Below are 20,280 nucleotides of genomic sequence, written 5' to 3' on the forward strand. Positions count from 1 at the left end.
GTCCAGTGAGAGATGGGCAATGGCAGCACCACAAGGGGGTCCCAGCATTAGGGGCTGCCCCCTTGGAGGGGTACAGACATACACCCCAGTGACACGGAGATGGAACTATCTGGAGAATCTGGACCCCATAGAGCATGGCGTAAGAATACTTCCTCTGGTAGTTTGTGTGTGTGTATAGTGAAATTTACATCAGTCTTAAAATACAAAGCATTTACCATACCATTGTATTCATTCCCAAATGAAAGCACAACCTATCATGCACTGCACCTGTGGCCTGGGATAAATACAGTTGTATTGAATTGAACAAATCAGCACATCGGATTAATTAGGTTTAAAATTCCCATGTAACTTGACCTGGTGTTCCTGTGACATGATCGAAGTAAAAAACAGCAGGGTGATCATCACCAACCAGGCCAAGCCAGACAATACAACGAATAATGAGCTGTCGAAATACAATTCTAAACTACACAAGGCCAAGCCAGTCAACACAAAGAAGAGCTGTCTGCAGTCATTCACTAGTAAGCACCTCTTAATAGAATGTGACACAGTTGTTCTTCTATCTTCATAGGGACCTCAAATTCATTTCCATTGAAAATTCTATTTTCCCTAACCCATAACCCTAAAACACTAACCCTGATTCGAACCGTAACCCTAAAACACTAACCCTGATTCGAACCGTAACCCTAAACCCTAACCCTGATTCGAACCGTAACCCTAAACCCTAACCCTGATTCGAACCGTAACCCTAAACCCTAACCTTAAAATAACGTTTGTCCTCATGATGGCATGGGAAATAACCACACAAGAGAGGATTTTCCTTGTTTTACTATCCTTGTGGGGAATGTAGGTTATTTTTGGTCCCCAACAAGGATAGATGAACCAACCCATACACCAGAGGCATCATGCATATGGAACAGACTTCATATGGAAATGTATGTTAATACACTACCCAGGGGACTGTGTGTGTCAGTGAGGACAAAAAACACTGATGCTGCTTCAGGGGAGGGGCAGAGAAAAATTAAAGTTTTTCCATCTACAGAAATACCAAACTAAAAGATAAAACACCTAAATATATTGTAAATAATACAATAAGTAGTTGACTAATTCTCTCATTTGACAACTTAGACACGGACATGGACAATACAGACACTATAACATACAGTACACCGTACAGTACAGCATATACCACAATACACCATACAGTACACCGTACGCCATACAGTACAATACACCATACAGTACACCATACACCATACAGTACGCCATACAGTACACCATACACAATACAGTACGCCATACAGTACACCACGCCGTACAATCCAGTACACCATACACCATACAGTACACCATACACCATACAGTACACCATACACCACAGTACGCCATACACCATACAGTACACCATACACAATACATTGTATTTGTACATTGTATTGTGTATGGTGTATGGCGTACTGTATGGTGTACTGTATGGTGTATGGTGTACTGGATTGTACGGCGTGGTGTACTGTATGGCGTACTGTATGGTGTATGGTGTACTGTATGGTGTATTGTACTGTATGGCGTATGGTGTACGGTATACTGTATGGTGTATTGTGGTATATGCTGTACTGTACGGTGTACTGTATGTTATAGTGTCTGTATTGTCCATGTCCGTGTCTAAGTTGTCAAATGAGAGAATTAGTCAACTACTTATTGTATTATTTACAATATATTTAGGTGTTTTATCTTTTAGTTTGGTATTTCAATGAGGACACACAGGATCACACCAGTACAAAACACTATGACCTGCATGTTTAAAATGCATCTATCCTTCCTCCCTTACTTCTTTCCTTCCTTCCACCTTCTTTTGCTCCTCCCCTCCTTCCTTTCATCACAAAGGTCACAGGATCACACCTAGTAAGACCAATTCCTTCAATGCACATTCTTGGTGGAACTATAACAGAATGACAAAGCTCTCCATCAAATAAGAATCCTTTGTCTCTGTGCTGAAGTCTCTCTGTCCAAGGCAACATGTGACATGACATTCTTATTCAATCAAAGCTTTCTTTCTTATTGTGCATCTACTGTATCACACATCATTCACGTACATGTTTTGGGGGTTTTAGCAACACCACAACTACCAGCTTACAGTGGTGGATCCTCATATCGCCACCCTGTGGAGCACTTAATTACTGCAGTACTCAGACGCCAAACAGCACTGCAGACTACAGGGACAGAGGCAATTAGGAGGAGGGAGAATCAGAAGAGAAGCTGTTCAACCAACACAGTACTGGGAAGATGGACTGATAGTGTCCTCTTGACATGGGATTTACAGCAAATCATGTTTACCTTCATTTCCACTAAGTTTCATTATGACAGAAATACATCATATAAAAACATATGGCTACGTCTGGAAAATGTAAATACAATATTCATTAGAACAAACGCAGGTGCACGAAATGTAACAGTTTTATTTTCAGTTCACACACCCATTCAATATGCAATATAAAGCTAAAGCCATTTAGAAACATTGAACCAGCGTTCCAAACTATGAAACAGTTGTCAGTTAACTTCCCCCCCCTTCTTTATATTCAATACAGCTTCATTCAACACACCATAATCAGAATAGCATATATTGGGCTGAAAAAGGCATTTTGGAGTTCAATACTGACAAGAGGTTTGACAGAAATTGGTTTTGGAATTAAACCTCAGTATTTGTATCAATATCATACTGTACATTTAGCTGAATGTCTTGTCCATGTACAGTATTCATTCATTGCATATACAAATTGTCCTTCACACAAAAAATATATGTCTAAATTGTCAATGTATTATGTATTACCAGAAACTATAGGAAATAAACAATTAACATGAATGTTAAAATCCACTGTGGACATTTGATGGTCGTTCAACAAATGTTAGTTACTAGTATTTTATATTACGATGAGTACACAGATGGAGAGTTACTGGTATTTTATATTACGATGAGTACATAGATGGAGAGTGTGTATGAAGTATCAAAATAGATACGGTAATATATAGCTAGGTATTTTGATTTGGCATGGATTTCAAAATCTATAGCCATTTGTCTCATTTCACATTAGCACTGTAAATCCTATTTACTGTCTAATTAAATATATTTAATTCATAATTATCTGAGGTTGGTGTCTATATTGCTGACTTAGCGACAAATAAAGGTACAAGCTACTTTAGTCTAGTGAAAATCCCATTTTAAAAATGGTCCTAGGTTTGTCTTTCTCTGATAAGGAAAAATGTGACCAGGATACATTTGCAGAAGCTTAGCTAGTATTTAGTAGTCAGTCTTTAGTGCCAGTCTGTTTGTCACATCATGCCAACTCCCTGTCACTCATTGGCTGCGTTCAGACAGGCAGACTTATTCTGATCTTTTTTTCACTAATTGAATCTTTGATCAATCAGATCAGATCCTTTGATAATACTTGGGCAAAAGATCAGAATTGGGCTCCCTATGTTAACGCAGAAATGGAATTGGCAGGAGCAGAATAATTGTTTGGATGCTGCTCAACATGACAATGGCCTATTGGTCTAGTGGTTCCCAACCAGGGGTACTAGGACCCATGGGGGTACTTGAGAAGACCCATTACACCATAGGCTTACTGCTAAATGCACGAGGGGGTACTTTAGTGGTCGTCCGGACAGAGCAGTCGGTGGTACGGTAACCCAAAAAGCTAGTCCATCTTAAATTCCACGTTCGTCTGGACAGACCGGAGCGAGACCGCAGCACACCACAGGATTTCTACAAGTCATTAATCCTAACATGCGATTGTCTGACCTATATGTTAAGTCAGATCACCAAACAACGGTTTCTCCAATTCATAGAACACAATGTATTTTCATTAGAGACGCAACTCACAATCCTGCCGTTTTGTACACAACTTTCCAATATTGTTCTCCAGTTAATAATTATATTAATTCAATTGACCACTGAACCATGTCAAATATACATACGCCATTGTATACAAGCTGAATGAGTTTAGAGAATACTCCTATAATGCCCCTTTGGTCAACGTTCATTAGCATTAAACAATGGTCTACACAAAGAACAGCTCAAAAGAAAACAGAAGTTACACAGGTTTAACAGTCTGACATATATTTCATCTAACGTCGAATCATGACTCCAGATTTAATCAGAGTCAATCCAAACAAAATCAGGTGACACAAATATCTTTGTATTTTGGATGAAAGTTGAAAAAATAAAAAAAATAAAAGAGACATGGCTTTATTCTTCAGAATGGTACTTTGTATACTGAAATTATACATTTTCAGGGATTTATTTTTCACCGCAGTCCAATTCCCAACCCTACTTCTCAAAGTGTGTAATGGTTCACACCTCTTCATGGAATGGACAGGTGTGAGAACTCCCTGTACTCAATACACCAAAACAATGGGGGAGGGAACGAGTGTACACGCCAGGTATAGAGTCCCACAGCGTAGGTGTCATAACATCCATATAACCAAGAGGCCAAACAAGGAAATGGTTCCAATCGTTTTCCCACCATTCATTTTCCTCATAGGGGATATTAGAAACAGTTAAAATAAGAGCTGTCTTTCGTCTAGGCTTTACTCTGGTGTGGCATTTTGATAACCGTGAAAATCATTCTTGGACAAGGTGACTTTTATCAATATATTCAGCTCTATTTACTCTCAGATTATAAAATGCTAATTAGCATCAAAATAGACATCATACAAGACTACAAATCCCTACAAACTCCTGCACGTCATCTCTCGCTGACACCTTTGAGGTATTGTGTCAATTTCAGTGGTGGAAAAAGTACCCAATAGTCATACTTGAGTAAAAGTAAAGAAACCTTAATAGAAAATTAAAAGGTGAGTCACCCAGTAAAATAAGTAAGGAAAAGTCTAAAAGTATTTGGTTTTAAATATACTTAAGTATCAAAGTAAGAGTACAAATAATTTCAAATTCCTTATATTAAGTAAACCAGACGGAAAAATATTATATATATTTTTTTAACGGACAGCCAGGGGCACACTCCAAACTTAGACATAATTTCCAAACGAACTATTAGTGTTTAGTGAGTTCGCCAGATCAGAGGCAGCAGGGATGACCAGGGATGTTTTCTTGATAAGTGTGTGAATTGGACAAATTTCCTACCCTGTTAAGCATTCAAAATGTAATGAGTACTTTTGGGTGTCAGGGAAAATGTATGGAGTAAAAAGTACATTATTTTCTTTAGAAATGCAGTGAAGTCAAATAAAAAATTGTCAAAAATATAAACAGTAAAGTACAGATACCCCCAAAACTACTTAAGTAGTACTTTAAAGTATCTGTACACCACCGGTCAATTTAAAACATTCAAAAGACAGTTCACAGAATTGTCAATTTAAAGAAATGGAGCCAATTTATTTATTAAATACATTTAGCTAACAGATAAGAATCTCTAAATTAACTACCGTTGCCTCAATTTGGCAGTTTAGTCCAGCTCATCATGGCATTTGTAGTTCTTTATGATAGCAACTAATTAGCATTTCATTTGGGGGGATTAAATAGAGGCGAATATATTGATAAAAGTAACTTTGTCCTAGAGAAATTTAACATTTATCTAAACCTCACACCAGGGTTAGCCTATATGAATGACAGTCCTATTTTAAGTGTTTCTAAAATCCCCTATAGGAAAATAATGGTAGAAAAACAATTGGAACCATTTCCTTATTTGACCGCTAGGTTTTATGGGTATTATGACTCATACTGTGGTGGTCTACAGGGGTAGAGAATGGGACAACAGTCTGACTGGTCTTACAGTATAAAGGAGAATGACTAGAAGGTTCATCATCATCACTGCCATCCTACTACAGGAGTAGAGATCACAAAAGCAGTGGAAGGAATTGTTTTTGTCGCTCCGTGTCACTTAAATATAACCTGACAGTTTTGATTTAAAGCTGCTTTTTTGAACAATAGATTTCTGTTAGATACAGAGTCCCAAATACAGACAAGAAAAACCCCTAAAATCACACTGTGTCCCAATCCTCCTGTCATACAGGTAAAAAAATAAACATTTGGTTGATCTGTTTATTTCTTATGGCACGTACTGCCTTTGTCATTTTCTTGCCAACAAGGCACAAAGTCCACCAACTTACTGAGAACACGTTATATGAAAGCCATCACTTCTTCCCCTCAACACATCCCCTGCTAAATTCCAAACCAGCCCCTAGCTAGCCTCTACTTCCTAGGCACTCTTGTAGATAGGAGAGGATTGAGTAGGGTTGAACAATCTTCACCTTGCCATCCACAGGAGACAGGACAAACAGATCTGGAACATGGGGTGTATTCATTATGTCGGATTCCTTTGCAAAAGTTTTGCAACGGAAAACGTTCATTTCAATTGGAAAACGTTTTGCAACAGAAGTAAGAGTTTCTATTGGACACATGCAGGTAGGTCCCTCCAAGTTTGGAGCCGTCTGCTCGGTTTGTTTCCGTTTAGTTGCTGCAGTAAACGGTTTCCTTTGCAAACGGAATCCGACTAATTAATACACCCCAGGCTAGGAGTTGATTTGGAATTCATCTTTTGTTGACACAAACCACAGATGAAGCTCCTTTCATTCGCCCTCTCACTCACAGGAACCAACCAGAGTGCTTGGCTCAGTCACAGGAACCAACCAGAGTGCTTGGCTCAGTCACAGGAACCAACCAGAGTGCTTGGCTCAGTCACAGGAACCAACCAGAGTGCTTGTTTCTCCAAACGCTACTTGCCAAGCTCAGTTTGTAAGGCTGAAAGGTATGTTAACATAATAACAGTAAAAGGCAATTCATTTCTCGAAGAAAAGGGTATACGTTCTATACGTTTCAGTAACTTGCAGGGAATGACTATGTAAATACACAAGTATTAACATCCAGTCTTTTAAATTATGTAAACATATACATCTTTCGTTGAGGTCAGTACATTGATCCTCTTCATATAAAAGCGTTACTGAAGCATGGAGCGGATGTTTTTTGGAGTGGACTCGTCGTGCAGGTGTTTGGTGGTGAACCTGAAAGACAAAGCAGGATGAAGGCATAGGGCTGAAACACCTAGCTTGTTTTTAACCTTTACCAAAATAAGCCAATTTAATGAAGGTTTTTAACAGATATACAGAAGTGCCTTGGGATTGTTTGCTGTATTGCCGTGGGTGCAATCCAGAGAGCACCCTCTACCACTCAGTAATATTGGAAGCTAAGGAGCACTCCTACCACAATACCATTTATAAATCATCTGGCATTTCAACTGAATAAGGTGAGACATCAAAGAAGTACCGTCTCATCAGAGAAGTACTAAATTAAAGCGAGGATAGAGACTTACTTGAGGGCGTTCAGGAGACCTTCAACATTATCTGCTGGCTGTTCTTTCAGGACCTTTATGCATCCCTTCATCTGATGAAAAAAAAAAAAGAAATGCGCCATTACTCTGGATACACATGTAAAACATTCAAACAGAAATTCACACACATTTTCCATTGGCATGACTTAGACAAAACAGAGTGATACACATGATGCTAACGTCAGGCTTTCAGTAGCCCCTGTATGTATAGAAGATGTATTATAGAAGATGTATTATTCCATACGGGTTGGGAATTTGTTTCCTGCTTTAACCAACTCCTCCGCACTGGGAGCCTTCTGTAACCTCCAGGTCACCTTCCCCTGTAAACAGCCCGGTAGTAACAGTATAGGTGAGAGAGGAGGTTCTCACGTCTATCTTGGAGGACTTGTTGAAGGCTCCGTTGGGATGGACGTGGTCGTACAGGATGATGACTCCAACCATCACTCTCATACAGAACAGCAGCGTGTCCTCACTGTTGAACCGGCACGTGTAGTCTCTGGAGGGAGAGAGGGATACACACACACGCCAGTTCACAGTACACGTTGAACAGTTGTTTATAGCGTGGCATTGATAAACAGACCCACTCTTAGTCACTCTGCTAAATGTCAACAGGTAAAGTACATCAAGTCAACTCACGGTGTCTCCAGCATGACTTTACAGACACTGGCCATTGTACTGAGAACGTCAGTGGTGTTCTCCAGGGGTAATGTCTTGTTCTGGAGATATAACAAGGTAACAACACAAACCATAGTCAAACTGAATAAATGAGGGAACCAGACTTAACTTACAACACCCACCTGCTTCAAAATCTGACTGAACAGGGAGTAACACAACTGAACTCTAACAGACACTGCTGCTATTAACACAAATCTAACCATCAACTCTTTTCACAGAGCAGCTAACAATAAGAAGGAAGTCTCTTACCTCTGTTACGAAGTTTGTCGTAGCTGTGCTTAAGGTTTTCAGCATGGGCGTCGCCTCGGCATAGAACAGTGACATTCTGTTGGCCATCTCATTGTTGACCTCTCTCTCTATATCCAACTAAAGACAAAACAGGAAGAGGGTCAACATCTGATCCATCTTTAGCTTCAAGGCAGAGGAGAGTGGATGTCAACAGAGGACTGCTAACCAGGCCTTACACAGACAAGCTATTCTGTCACATTCAGACTAAAATAGACATGACTACAGTCACAAAATTCAGGTAACTTTCCAAAAATGACCAGGTTTTTCAGAAATCCCTTTTGGAAGATTGGTAAAGTTACATGATTTTTTGTAACCCTAGACCGACATAACAGTTCTCTCAGACTCACATTCATGTTGTTTATCCTGTTTCGGCTGATGGTCCTCCTGTAATAACTGAAGTCATTCTGAATGGCAGGAATTCTCATCTGAAAGTTAAGAGGACATTCATTTAGTTCCAACAGACAACATGGGAACTGTTATTTGTCAAGAGGGAATAAAATAGGTGCTAACTTTGCACTTGTGTACAGAAATTAACCGTTTGAAATTACGTGTGTGTGTGTGTGTGTGTGTGTGTGTGTGACTGACCTTGAGTTCGTCAAAGCGCAGGGTAAAGTGAAGGATCTCAGCAAACTGTTTGGCCAGAGCCTGCTCCTTCTCTAGATGCTGGGTGGGGGTGTACGGCGGGCATGTCAGGGACTCCAGCAGGCTCTGAAGGGCCCTCTCTACAGGAGAAGAAACACACTTAATACATTACAAACATGAGGTAAGTTTTAAACACGCCAGGCTCTCCAGCAGGCTATGGAGGGCCCTCTTCAAACACCTGAAGAAGGAAAATGCTACGGTTGTAAAAAAAAAAAAAAAAAACATGTTTCATGTCTCCAATGTGAAATAGATTACATTAAAAATATATAATATTAATAGTATACCAACATTTAATTGATTGGCTTTTGATAGTAATTAAAATGTCAACCCCCGTCACACGAAGTGCTTCTTCGTGGAAGGATAAAGGTTGGACTTACCTAGTCTCAGCGAGAAGCCGTACAACTTTTTGAGTCGTATGACTAAGGGACAGACTGAGTTCCAGGCTCTCTCCTGTAGGATCATGTCATTGGGGTTCTGAATGGCCTGGGCGGAAACAATGACAGACTCTATGGTTAAATGTACATCATCTATATGGAATTGTAAAAAATTGAGTAATGAAAACCATTCTGAGATGTCTGGTATGAAATCATCAATTTAGCTTTACATTTATAGGTTCGAGTGAGTGTGAATATGCATAGCCTGTGCCTACGACTGTGTGTGTGTGTAAGCATATCCAGTAGATATACAGTGCCTTGCGAAAGTATTCGGCCCCCTTGAACTTTGCGACCTTTTGCCACATTTCAGGCTTCAAACATAAAGATATAAAACTGTATTTTTTTGTGAAGAATCAACAACAAGTGGGACACAATCATGAAGTGGAACGATATTTATTGGATATTTCAAACTTTTTTTAACAAATCAAAAACTGAAAAATTGGGCGTGCAAAATTATTCAGCCCCCTTAAGTTAATACTTTGTAGCGCCACCTTTTGCTGCGATTACAGTTGTAAGTCGCTTGGGGTATGTATGTCTATCAGTTTTGCACATCGAGAGACTGAATTTTTTCCCCATTCCTCCTTGCAAAACAGCTCGAGATCAGTGAGGTTGGATGGAGAGCATTTGTGAACAGCAGTTTTCAGTTCTTTTCCACAGATTCTCGATTGGATTCAGGTCTGGACTTTGACTTGGCCATTCTAACACCTGGATATGTTTTTGAACCATTCCATTGTATATTTTGCTTTATGTTTTGGATCATTGTCTTGTTGGAAGACAAATCTCCGTCCCAGTCTCAGGTCTTTTGCAGACTCCATCAGGTTCTTCCAGAATGGTCCTGTATTTGGCTCCATCCATCCTCCCATTAATTTTAACCATCTTCCCTGTCCCTGCTGAAGAAAAGCAGGCCCAAACCATGATGCTGCCACCACCATGTTTGACAGTGGGGATGGTGTGTTCAGGGTGATGCGCTGTGTTGCTTTTACGCCAAACATAACGTTTTGCATTGTTGCCAAAAAGTTCAATTTTAGTTTCATCTGACCAGAGCACCTTCTTCCACATGTTTGGTGTGTCTCCCAGGTGGCTTGTGGCAAACTTTAAAACAACACTTTTTATGGATATCTTTAAGAAAAGGCTTTCTTCTTGCCACTCTTCCATAAATGCCAGATTTGTGCAATATACGATTGATTGTTGTCCTATGGATAGAGTCTCCCACCTCAGCTGTAGATCTCTGCAGTTCATCCAGAGTGATCATGGGCCTCTTGGCTGCATCTCTGATCAGTCTTCTTGTATGAGCTGAAAGTTTAGAGGGACGTCCAGGTCTTGGTAGATTTGCAGTGGTCTGATACTCCTTCCATTTCAATATTATCGCTTGCACAGTGCTCCTTGGGATGTTTAAAGCTTGGGAAATCTTTTTGTATCCAAATCCTTCACAACAGTATCTCGGACCTGCCTGGTGTGTTCCTTGTTCTTCATGATGCTCTCTGCGCTTTTAACGGACCTCTGAGACTATCACAGTGCAGGTGCATTTATACGGAGACTTGATTACACACAGGTGGATTGTATTTATCATCAATAGTCATTTAGGTCAACATTGAATCATTCAGAGATCCTCACTGAACTTCTGGAGAGAGTTTGCTACACTGAAAGTAAAGGGGCTGAATAATTTTGCACGCCCAATTTTTCAGTTTTTGATTTGTTAAAAAAGTTTGAAATATCCAATAAATGTCGTTCCACTTCATGATTGTGTCCCACTTGTTGATTCTTCACAAAAATATACAGTTTTAAATCTTTATGTTTGAAGCCTGAAATGTGGCAAAAGGTCGCAAAGTTCAAGGGGGCCGAATACTTTCGCAAGGCACTGTACATACCTCTCGTATCTCCTGTCCGGCTCCCTTGTAGGCCTGTAGGCCAGAGAGGATGCTCTCAGAGTCCTGGAGCACCGCGTTCACCTGGTTCCATACATCTCTCTCACAGTCTGTGGGCTGTGCATCTGACACACACCACAACAACAGTTAGCCTGGCTAGTTGGCAGGCAGCATATAGACAACACACCAGTTAGCCTGGCTAGCTAGCAGGCAGCATATAGACAACACAACAGTTAGCCTGGCTAGCTAGCAGGCAGCATATAGACAACACAACAGTTAGCCTGGCTAGCTAGCAGGCAGCATATAGACAACACAACAGTTAGCCTGGCTAGCTAGCAGGCAGCATATAGACAACACAACAGTTAGCCTGGCTAGCTAGCAGGCAGCATATAGACAACACAACAGTTAGCCTGGTTAGCTAGCAGGCAGCATATAGACAACACAACAGTTAGCCTGGCTAGCTAGCAGGCAGCATATAGACAACACAACAGTTAGCCTGGCTAGCTAGCAGGCAGCATATAGACAACACAACAGTTAGCCTGGCTAGCTAGCAGGCAGCATATAGACAACACAACAGTTAGCCTGGCTAGCTAGCAGGCAGCATATAGACAACACAACAGTTAGCCTGGCTAGCTAGCAGGCAGCATATAGACAACACAACAGTTAGCCTGGCTAGCTAGCAGGCAGCATATAGACAACACAACAGTTAGCCTGGCTAGCTAGCAGGCAGCATATAGACAACACAACAGTTAGCCTGGCTAGCTAGCAGGCAGCATATAGACAACACAACAGTTAGCCTGGCTAGCTAGCAGGCAGCATATAGACAACACTGTACTGGAGTGGACATTAAACTCATACACATTCTGACAATTTGGTTTTCAATGATTATGTGATACAAACGGTCCTTTAACAGGAATTGGGAACTATGTGTATGCCTTTATTTGATTGTCAAAAACCAATCATGCATGTATGCATTGGACGTTTTCTAACACAGTAATACCATTTATAATGCTTAGAATAGAATCTCAGCAACGAATAGCATGATACAATATACTTTAGTGAGGGAATTGTAAAACAGTCAGCAAGCATGACATAAACATGAATATCTCTGGTTCAAAGATAATCTAAGCACGAGGAGACAGGGAAAGGCTACTCTGTGGTAAACAGAAGAGCAGCATGGAATCTGCCAGTATAATAGCAGCACGACCTGCTGCTCCCTACAAGGCTACAGAAGGCAGCGGCTTATAGCTCTGCCCTTTAGATGGCAAGCTCTTAATCATACTCAATGCATTTTCATATTAGAAGCTGCAGCTAACACACATACAGTAACTTAAGGAATATGATTGGAGTGAGTGGAATAGGCTACTACTAAGGAATATGATTGGCGTGAGTGGAATAGGCTACTACTAAGGAATATGCTTTGCGTGAGTGGAATAGGCTACTACTAAGGAATATGCTTTGTGTGAGTGGAATAGGCTACTACTAAGGAATATGCTTTGTGTGAGTGGAATAGGCTACTACTAAGGAATATGCTTTGTGTGAGTGGAATAGGCTACTACTAAGGAATATGATTGGCGTGAGTGGAATAGGCTACTACTAAGGAATATGCTTTGCGTGAGTGGAATAGGCTACTACTAAGGAATATGCTTTGCGTGAGTGGAATAGGCTACTACTAAGGAATATGCTTTGCGTGAGTGGAATAGGCTACTACTAAGGAATATGCTTTGCGTGAGTGGAATAGGCTACTACTAAGGAATATGCTTTGCGTGAGTGGAATAGGCTACTACTAAGGAATATGCTTTGCGTGAGTGGAATAGGCTACTACTAAGGAATATGCTTTGTGTGAGTGGAATAGGCTACTACAAAGGAATATGCTTTGTGTGAGTGGAATAGGCTACTACAAAGGAATATGCTTTGCGTGAGTGGAATAGGCTACTACTAAGGAATATGCTTTGCGTGAGTGGAATAGGCTACTACTAAGGAATATGCTTTGTGTGAGTGGAATAGGCTACTACTAAGGAATATGCTTTGCGTGAGTGGAATAGGCTACTACTAAGGAATATGCTTTGCGTGAGTGGAATAGGCTACTACTAAGGAATATGATTTGTGTGAGTGGAATAGGCTACTACAAAGGAATATGATTGGCGTGAGTGGAATAGGCTACTACTAAGGAATATGATTGGCGTGAGTGGAATAGGCTACTACTAAGGAATATGATTGGCGTGAGTGGAATAGGCTACTACAAAGGAATATGATTGGCGTGAGTGGAATAGGCTACTACTAAGGAATATGATTGGCGTGAGTGGAATAGGCTACTACTAAGGAATATGATTGGCGTGAGTGGAATAGGCTACTACTAAGGAATATGATTGGCGTGAGTGGAATAGGCTACTACAAAGGAATATGATTGGCGTGAGTGGAATAGGCTACTACTAAGGAATATGATTGGCGTGAGTGGAATAGGCTACTACTAAGGAATATGATTGGAGTGAGTGGAATAGGCTACTACTAAGGAATATGATTGGAGTGAGTGGAATAGGCTACTACTAAGGAATATGATTGGAGTGAGTGGAATAGGCTACTACTAAGGAATATGATTGGCGTGAGTGGAATAGGCTACTACTAAGGAATATGATTGGCGTGAGTGGAATAGGCTACTACTAAGGAATATGCTTTGTGTGAGTGGAATAGGCTACTACTAAGGAATATGCTTTGTGTGAGTGGAATAGGCTACTACTAAGGAATATTCTTTGTGTGAGTGCTTGCCCCATGTCTCTCTGTCATTTTTTAAGTCAAGAGTATATTTTATTATGTTAACAGTTCAGCTGCTGTCTCTAGCCTATATCATGTTTAGGAAGAGTTGCAAGGCAATGAAGCAATGGACATACAGCCGAGCCACATCCAGATGTTACACGATTTACAATAACATGAGGCTATGGTTTACGATGACTATGTCAGCTCTAACTACATCTGGGCCTAGTTCTGCTTTCTACTCCAGGACAACTAAATCAGGAAAAGCAGAGCACTGAAAAGGTCAGGACATCATCAGGACATATTAAACGTCAAATAGGATAACATCAGTTTTAGTTTTTGTTTGTTGATAATGCATAATTTACTGCCATCAGACATGAGGAAATGAGGTGCATGCAACAAGAAAACAAACGGCTTTAAAACAGATCTCTTGATTAGAAGAGAGACAATAGGCAGCAAGGTGCTGTTCTTGGAGCATAGACTACGAAACATGCAGGTAGCTTAGTAACAGGGTCAGAAATAATTCCAGTTCAATTCGGCCAATGAAAAAAATGGTCCTAATTGAAAATAACTTTTACTTCTCAGTTGTGCAATTGGAAGCGTATTGAAATGGAACTGTCCCCAAAACCTGGTTAGTAAAGGAGCTCTACAGAAGTAAAGCTCTAGAGAAGGAAGAACACAGGCCAGGCAATAGCTGTGCTCACTTTCAAAGTCAAGGAAAAAGTTTGGTCCTTGCTCAAGTTCAGTGCAAGTGAGCACTTTTAACAGATTCCCCATTTGGTTTCTGAAAGAGAGGAAAGCCAGAGAAGAAAGAGAGAGAGAGGTGTGTTGTGTTAGAGATAGGTACAGGTACAGGCAGAGACCGACACAGCTTTATGTCCAGAGGGGACCCATAGATATAAACCACTTGCTGACTGACTGGGGGAAGCGTTTCATGCTTACACCTCCAGTCAAACTCCTGCACACTCCTCCTTCAGACTTACTTTCAAAGTCCAGGAAAAAATGTGGATAGTTCTCTATTTCCCTTGTAAGGACTTTTAGAAGATTACCCATTCCAGCAAACCTGATCAAAAATGATAAAAACAAAAATAAATACTTTTAGACACATTTAAATATATTCACAAATGCAATGTGTCAAATGATTCAAGAGTAGAAATAACATTCAAGGATTAAAAAGAGAATGCATTCATTTGTAATCCCCTTTGAATACATTTCACAGTACATAGCACACCAACAAAAAGGTTATTTCAACTTGTTTCTCCCTTTTATAGGGACTTGGATAACCACAGTGACAATAATTGTGTAAAGTGACTACATCTCAGAGGCAGGACTGGTAATATTGGTTCCCTCACAGAGACACTCTTCTAAAGACCGCTGTCAAACATTCAGTCCACTAGCATTCTCCAACCCAGGGTTGCCCAAAGTTTGTCCTTGGGACAGGTTCTGGTTTTTGCCCTAGTACTACACAGCTGATTCAAATAAATCAACTGATCATCAAGCTTTAATAGTTTGCATGAGCTGTGAAGGGCCCTGGGGTCCCAAGGACAGAGTTTGGGAACCCCTGCTCTCACCAGCGTGTGGCAACATTCCACAATTAGGTTCTCTCAGTGCGTGTGGCAACGTCCCACCATTAGGTTCTCTCAGTGCGCGTGGCAACGTTCTACTATTAGGTTCTCTCAGTGCACATGGCAACGTTCCACCATTAGGTTCTCTCAGTGCGTGTGGCAACGTTCCACCATTAGGTTCTCGGTGCGTGTGGCAACGTTCCACCATTAGGTTCTCGGTGCGTGTGGCAACGTTCCACCATTAGGTTCTCTCAGTGCGCGTGGCAACGTTCCACCATTAGGTTCTCTCAGTGCGTGTGGCAACGTTCCACCATTAGGTTCTCTCAGTGCGCGTGGCAACGTTCCACCATTAGGTTCTCTCAGTGCGTGTGGCAACGTTCCACCATTAGGTTCTCTCAGTGCGCGTGGCAACGTTCCACTATTAGGTTCTTGGTGCGTGTGGCAACGTTCCACTATTAGGTTCTCTTAGTGCGCGTGGCAACGTTCCACTATTAGGTTCTCTCAGTGCGAGTGGCAACGTTCCAGTATTAACCGAGGGTGTCCTCTACACAACATCAAGATATAGGCCTAGTGATGTGATTTAGCTAGTTTAAATTGTGTGGTTAGGTGTTCATGGAATGCATGTACAAGGCCTGTGTAATGGAACAACAGTGGCTCCTCCATGTGTCACAGTGTGTGTGTGGCTGTGCATGTGTATTTAAAGGCCTAAGGAAATGAAACAGAGGGTAGAATAACATTCTGATCAAGTCTTCAGAAGATAAAGTCCTTTAAGATCCCAGAAAGGGCTAGTTAAGTCTTAAACGCCGGTTGAACTACTCTTTAAACCGTTTCATTGGAGGCAACAAGACGGTAGTAATTTCCAGAGGATTGGCTACCTTAAGCAATGCTTAGCGGGTGGTCACTATAACACATAATTACACAGCGGCCTAGCTACATCAGAGACTAGTGAACATGATTACTGCCTTAAGAGTGGGTGATCTGATGCAGTCCCTGCTGGACCAAACAGAACGGGGAGAGTAAATGAGTGCCAGATTTAGGGAGATGATCACAATTGGCCTATTGGCTGTGTGGCTACTTATGCCGGTGTTTTGATTGGTCCATAAGCTAAGGGTGTCAGTAAAACATATTTAATTTTCTATATACATGATCATCACAGCACGTCTCCCTCATCTCTTAAGGTTAGATCTTTACAGTGATAGGCTAACACTTACACAGAATGCACCCCTACACTGCCTTCTGAACGTACTCACTGACCCTTGACATATTTCACATTTGGTTGTGTTACAGCCCAAATTCAAAATTGGATTTTAAAAAAATACTCACGCATCCAAATACAATATTGGATATTGACAAACTGAAAACATGTTTCTTAACTTTTTTTTGTATGGAAAATGAAATACAGAAAGATGTTGTTTGCATAAGTATTCACACCCTCGAGGGTCAACACTTTGTAGAAGCACCTTAAAGATTAGAGTCGTCTTGGGTATGACTGAATCAGTTAATGAACATCTGGATTTGGGGATTTTTCAATGGGATTCAAATCTGGGTTTCGGCTTGGCCACTCAGACTTACACATTCTTGTTTTGAAGCCATCCCAGCGGTGATTTGGCCCTATGCTTGGGGTCATTGCCCTGTTGGAACAGAAATCTTTGTTTGCACTCTGAAGCAGGTTCTCATCAAGGATTTGGCTCCATTCATTGTTCCCTCTATCCTTACCAGCCTCTACCTCCGAAAAGCATCCCCATACCATGATGCTGCCAACGCCATGCTTCATGGTAGGGATGGTATTAGATGGATGATGAGCTGTGCCTGGTTTTCTCCAGAATAGTGCTTTGCATTCAGGCCAAAGTTTGTCTCATCAGACCACAGAATCTCCCTGACTAAGGTCCTTCTTGCCTGGTTGCTCAGTTTGGTCGGGCGCCCAGAGTCTGGGTCGTTCCATATTTTTTCAATTTCCCCACTGTGCTCTTGGAAACTTTCATCACTTTGGAAATGGATTCCTCCCCTTCCCCAGATATATCCCTAGTCACAATTATATCTAGGAGATCTATGGACTATAGTTTCTGCTATGACATACACTCATTTGTGGGACCTTATATAGACAGGTGTGTTTCTCTAAATCATGTCCAAACAATTGAAGAAAGAAGGATGATCAAAGGATATTGGAAGCACCTGAGCTCAATTTGGAGTCATAGCAAAGCAGTTTGAGTACTTATATAAAGAGTTTTCTGTATTTATTTTTTTTTCAATATATTTGCAAACATTTCTAAAAACATGTTTTCACTTTGTCATTACGGGGTAGTGTGTGTAGATGGGTGCATTCAGGCTGTAACAACACAATGTGGAATAAGTCAAAGGGTCTGGATACTTTCTGAAGGCAGTGTAAGTCCACCGGTCAATACTCCATTTGCCATCTTTAGCCCCTCACATATTCCTGGGAATGTAATCCACAGAAAATATGGAAATAAAAAACTAAATGTACCTATCTGCACGAGAGCCATCATACTACAATTCAAAAACAGAGCACCACTTTTGCTGCTAGGGGGTGGTGTTGCATCATGGTGCTTATTCCCAGTACAATCCAGTCCTTCCGTGAATAGGGCAGGCTATACTAGAGTATACCACTAGGTTTGCTTCTCTCCACCATCCATACCTTAATTCATCCAATCGTGGTCTCAATTGTAAAGATTCCTGAGAACATGATTAGACGAATCAGTCGTGTTAGTGCCGGGCTGGAACAAAAGCCTGTGCCCTCTGTTTCCTCTCTGGAACGAGAGTTGGAGAGCCCTGCAGTCATCCTAGCGAGGCCTGGTAAAGAGGCAGAGGAGGACGTGGAACACAATGGGGTTTCTGCCTTGCTTGGCTGGCCGGTTATCAGTTAGATGGTGGATATTCACTAGCGTTTCCCGTCTCAGTCTCATGTGTCGCACAGAGAAATGAAGAGTCAACAAGTCCAGGCTCAGGGCCAGTCTAAACAAGCACAAGCTAATAATTCAGAGAAGGAGAGGGGGTAGTGGGTATCACCATAGTAACAACAATGTGCTGACTAGCTGTATTATTAGTGTACTATTAATCACCTTTAGGGTGCCTAGTTTCACGTTTCAACGTTTGTCACGTGAACCGGACACAGCAGGTGGAAAACAGTACAGTGAAATGCTTACTTGCAAGCTCTTTCCCAACAATGCAGAATAAAAGTGTTAAAATAGATTCTTATCTAATGAGAATTATTCCCATTCAGGTCAGTGGCTGTACCATTACTCCAATGTGCAGGGATACTAGAGTGGCGGAGGGAGAAAGGTGTACATGTACACGGGGGTAAAGTGGCTGGTAGCACGATAAATACCCATGGTAATTGGCCTCAATAAGACCTAACGTCAGGAACACTGACTACAAACAAACATGTTCCTATTAAAATTCCTTTGAAAAACCAGGGAATATGACATGTTTAAACACACACTCTCCCTCCCCCTTTTGACCTGCCTCTGCAGTGAACTGACAGTAATAATGAATGACTCCTTGGCGGTCGGGATGTGTCTGTGGAAGTCTTCAGAAGACCTTCCCAGCGTAACCCTAAGAAGCCTCTGACAGAATGGTACATATGTAGAGCAGGGGGATTCAGAACGGCTTGATTCCACTTTCATAACTATTTACCTGCATGTTTTAACCTGAAAACCAATTATTTAATTTTTCTGTGATTCCTGTCTTGGACTGGGTCAACCTGGAAACACAATGCCTCCATAAAGAGCTCTTATTTCACCAGCTTTATGAAAAGAGCCATTGTGTAACATCATAACCCATATTTTAAAGTTAAGTCTTTTAGAAAGACAGAAATGAATACTGCTGTCTAAATGGTTGCTTTACTTCATCTCTCTGCTGTGACAGAGTTGTAATTCCTCAGTAAAGAGGTGCTGAATACGTTCCACAATACTGTCCTGTTGTGGAAACAGAGAGATACGCGTCACGCATTGTGCTTTGTAATTAAACTCGCTCAGTGCACTTAAAGTCCAAACGAGCAGCATGCTAAAACTGCTTTTCTCGCTGCGTTAAGATTTGAAACAACCTCCGTTGGGGAATAGAGCGAGTCCAGAGAAAACAACACAAACCACAACATATTCTGCTCTGGATTGAAACCAGGAAATCATTTTGGTGCACATATTTCATAACGGTCTTAAGTTACTAACTAAACCCTGACGGGTGGTTGCCCAGACCAACAGTTCTACTCCCATGTTGTGTTATAGAGCTGAGGATGTGCAACAGTAAACTTGTGCAATAAGAAGGTAGATTTATATTCTACTGTTGCAAAACTGCTCTACTGAATCTGACCCTGGCCTTAAACATGATATGGACTTGGGTTTGTGGATTTTACTGCAGGAGTAAAGCTTCACCTGGGTCTGATCAACCACCTCATAAACATGTTTCGGTCTTCATTACCCTAAAGCGGTGACAGCATGGCAACAGACAAGTCCTGTATTTTAAATAACAAATCGAGGCTAATCTTAGACTAGCGATAAGTACCATGTTATCATGATAACCACAGTGGCATTGTTACAGGGTTGTTACGCATCACTGAATGAGTAAAGTGTGGTGGTGTGGTTAGGGCCAGGTTTCACCAAGCCTCAGAGTACCAGTGCTAATCTAGGATACCATGACATCTTTTTGATCTAAAAGGCAAAACGGATCCTCGATCTGCATAACAACTACTCTGACACTATGAATCCAGGCACGT

The 20,280-nt window shown here is 41.2% G+C and overlaps 1 protein-coding gene across 8 annotated transcripts in view; it reads right to left on the minus strand.

The window, feature by feature from the left end:
• Nucleotides 1-2,435: 2,435 nt before the first annotated feature.
• Nucleotides 2,436-20,280, minus strand: part of LOC118386629 (CYFIP-related Rac1 interactor A-like) — a 51,266-nt gene continuing 33,421 nt past the window's right edge. For 3 of the 8 annotated variants that reach the window (XM_052524011.1, XM_052524012.1, XM_052524013.1), the window contains 10 exons: nucleotides 14,973-15,052; nucleotides 11,242-11,363; nucleotides 9,317-9,422; nucleotides 8,883-9,019; nucleotides 8,645-8,722; nucleotides 8,259-8,375; nucleotides 7,971-8,050; nucleotides 7,704-7,830; nucleotides 7,317-7,387; nucleotides 2,436-7,008 (listed from right to left, as the gene is read on the minus strand). In XM_052524011.1, the coding sequence (XP_052379971.1) occupies nucleotides 6,945-7,008; nucleotides 7,317-7,387; nucleotides 7,704-7,830; nucleotides 7,971-8,050; nucleotides 8,259-8,375; nucleotides 8,645-8,722; nucleotides 8,883-9,019; nucleotides 9,317-9,422; nucleotides 11,242-11,363; nucleotides 14,973-15,042 (972 nt within the window). In that variant the 5' untranslated portion in view covers nucleotides 15,043-15,052 and the 3' untranslated portion in view covers nucleotides 2,436-6,944. Of the gene's footprint in view, nucleotides 7,009-7,316; nucleotides 7,388-7,703; nucleotides 7,831-7,970; nucleotides 8,051-8,258; nucleotides 8,376-8,644; nucleotides 8,723-8,882; nucleotides 9,020-9,316; nucleotides 9,423-11,241; nucleotides 11,364-14,693; nucleotides 14,774-14,972; nucleotides 15,053-20,280 lie in introns of all 8 variants that reach the window. The other 5 variants (XM_052524006.1, XM_052524009.1, XM_052524007.1 and 2 more) reach the window with 3 other exon arrangements.

The sequence above is a fragment of the Oncorhynchus keta genome, chromosome 8, assembly GCF_023373465.1.
Source record: "Oncorhynchus keta strain PuntledgeMale-10-30-2019 chromosome 8, Oket_V2, whole genome shotgun sequence".
In the NCBI taxonomy this organism is placed as follows: domain Eukaryota; kingdom Metazoa; phylum Chordata; class Actinopteri; order Salmoniformes; family Salmonidae; genus Oncorhynchus; species Oncorhynchus keta.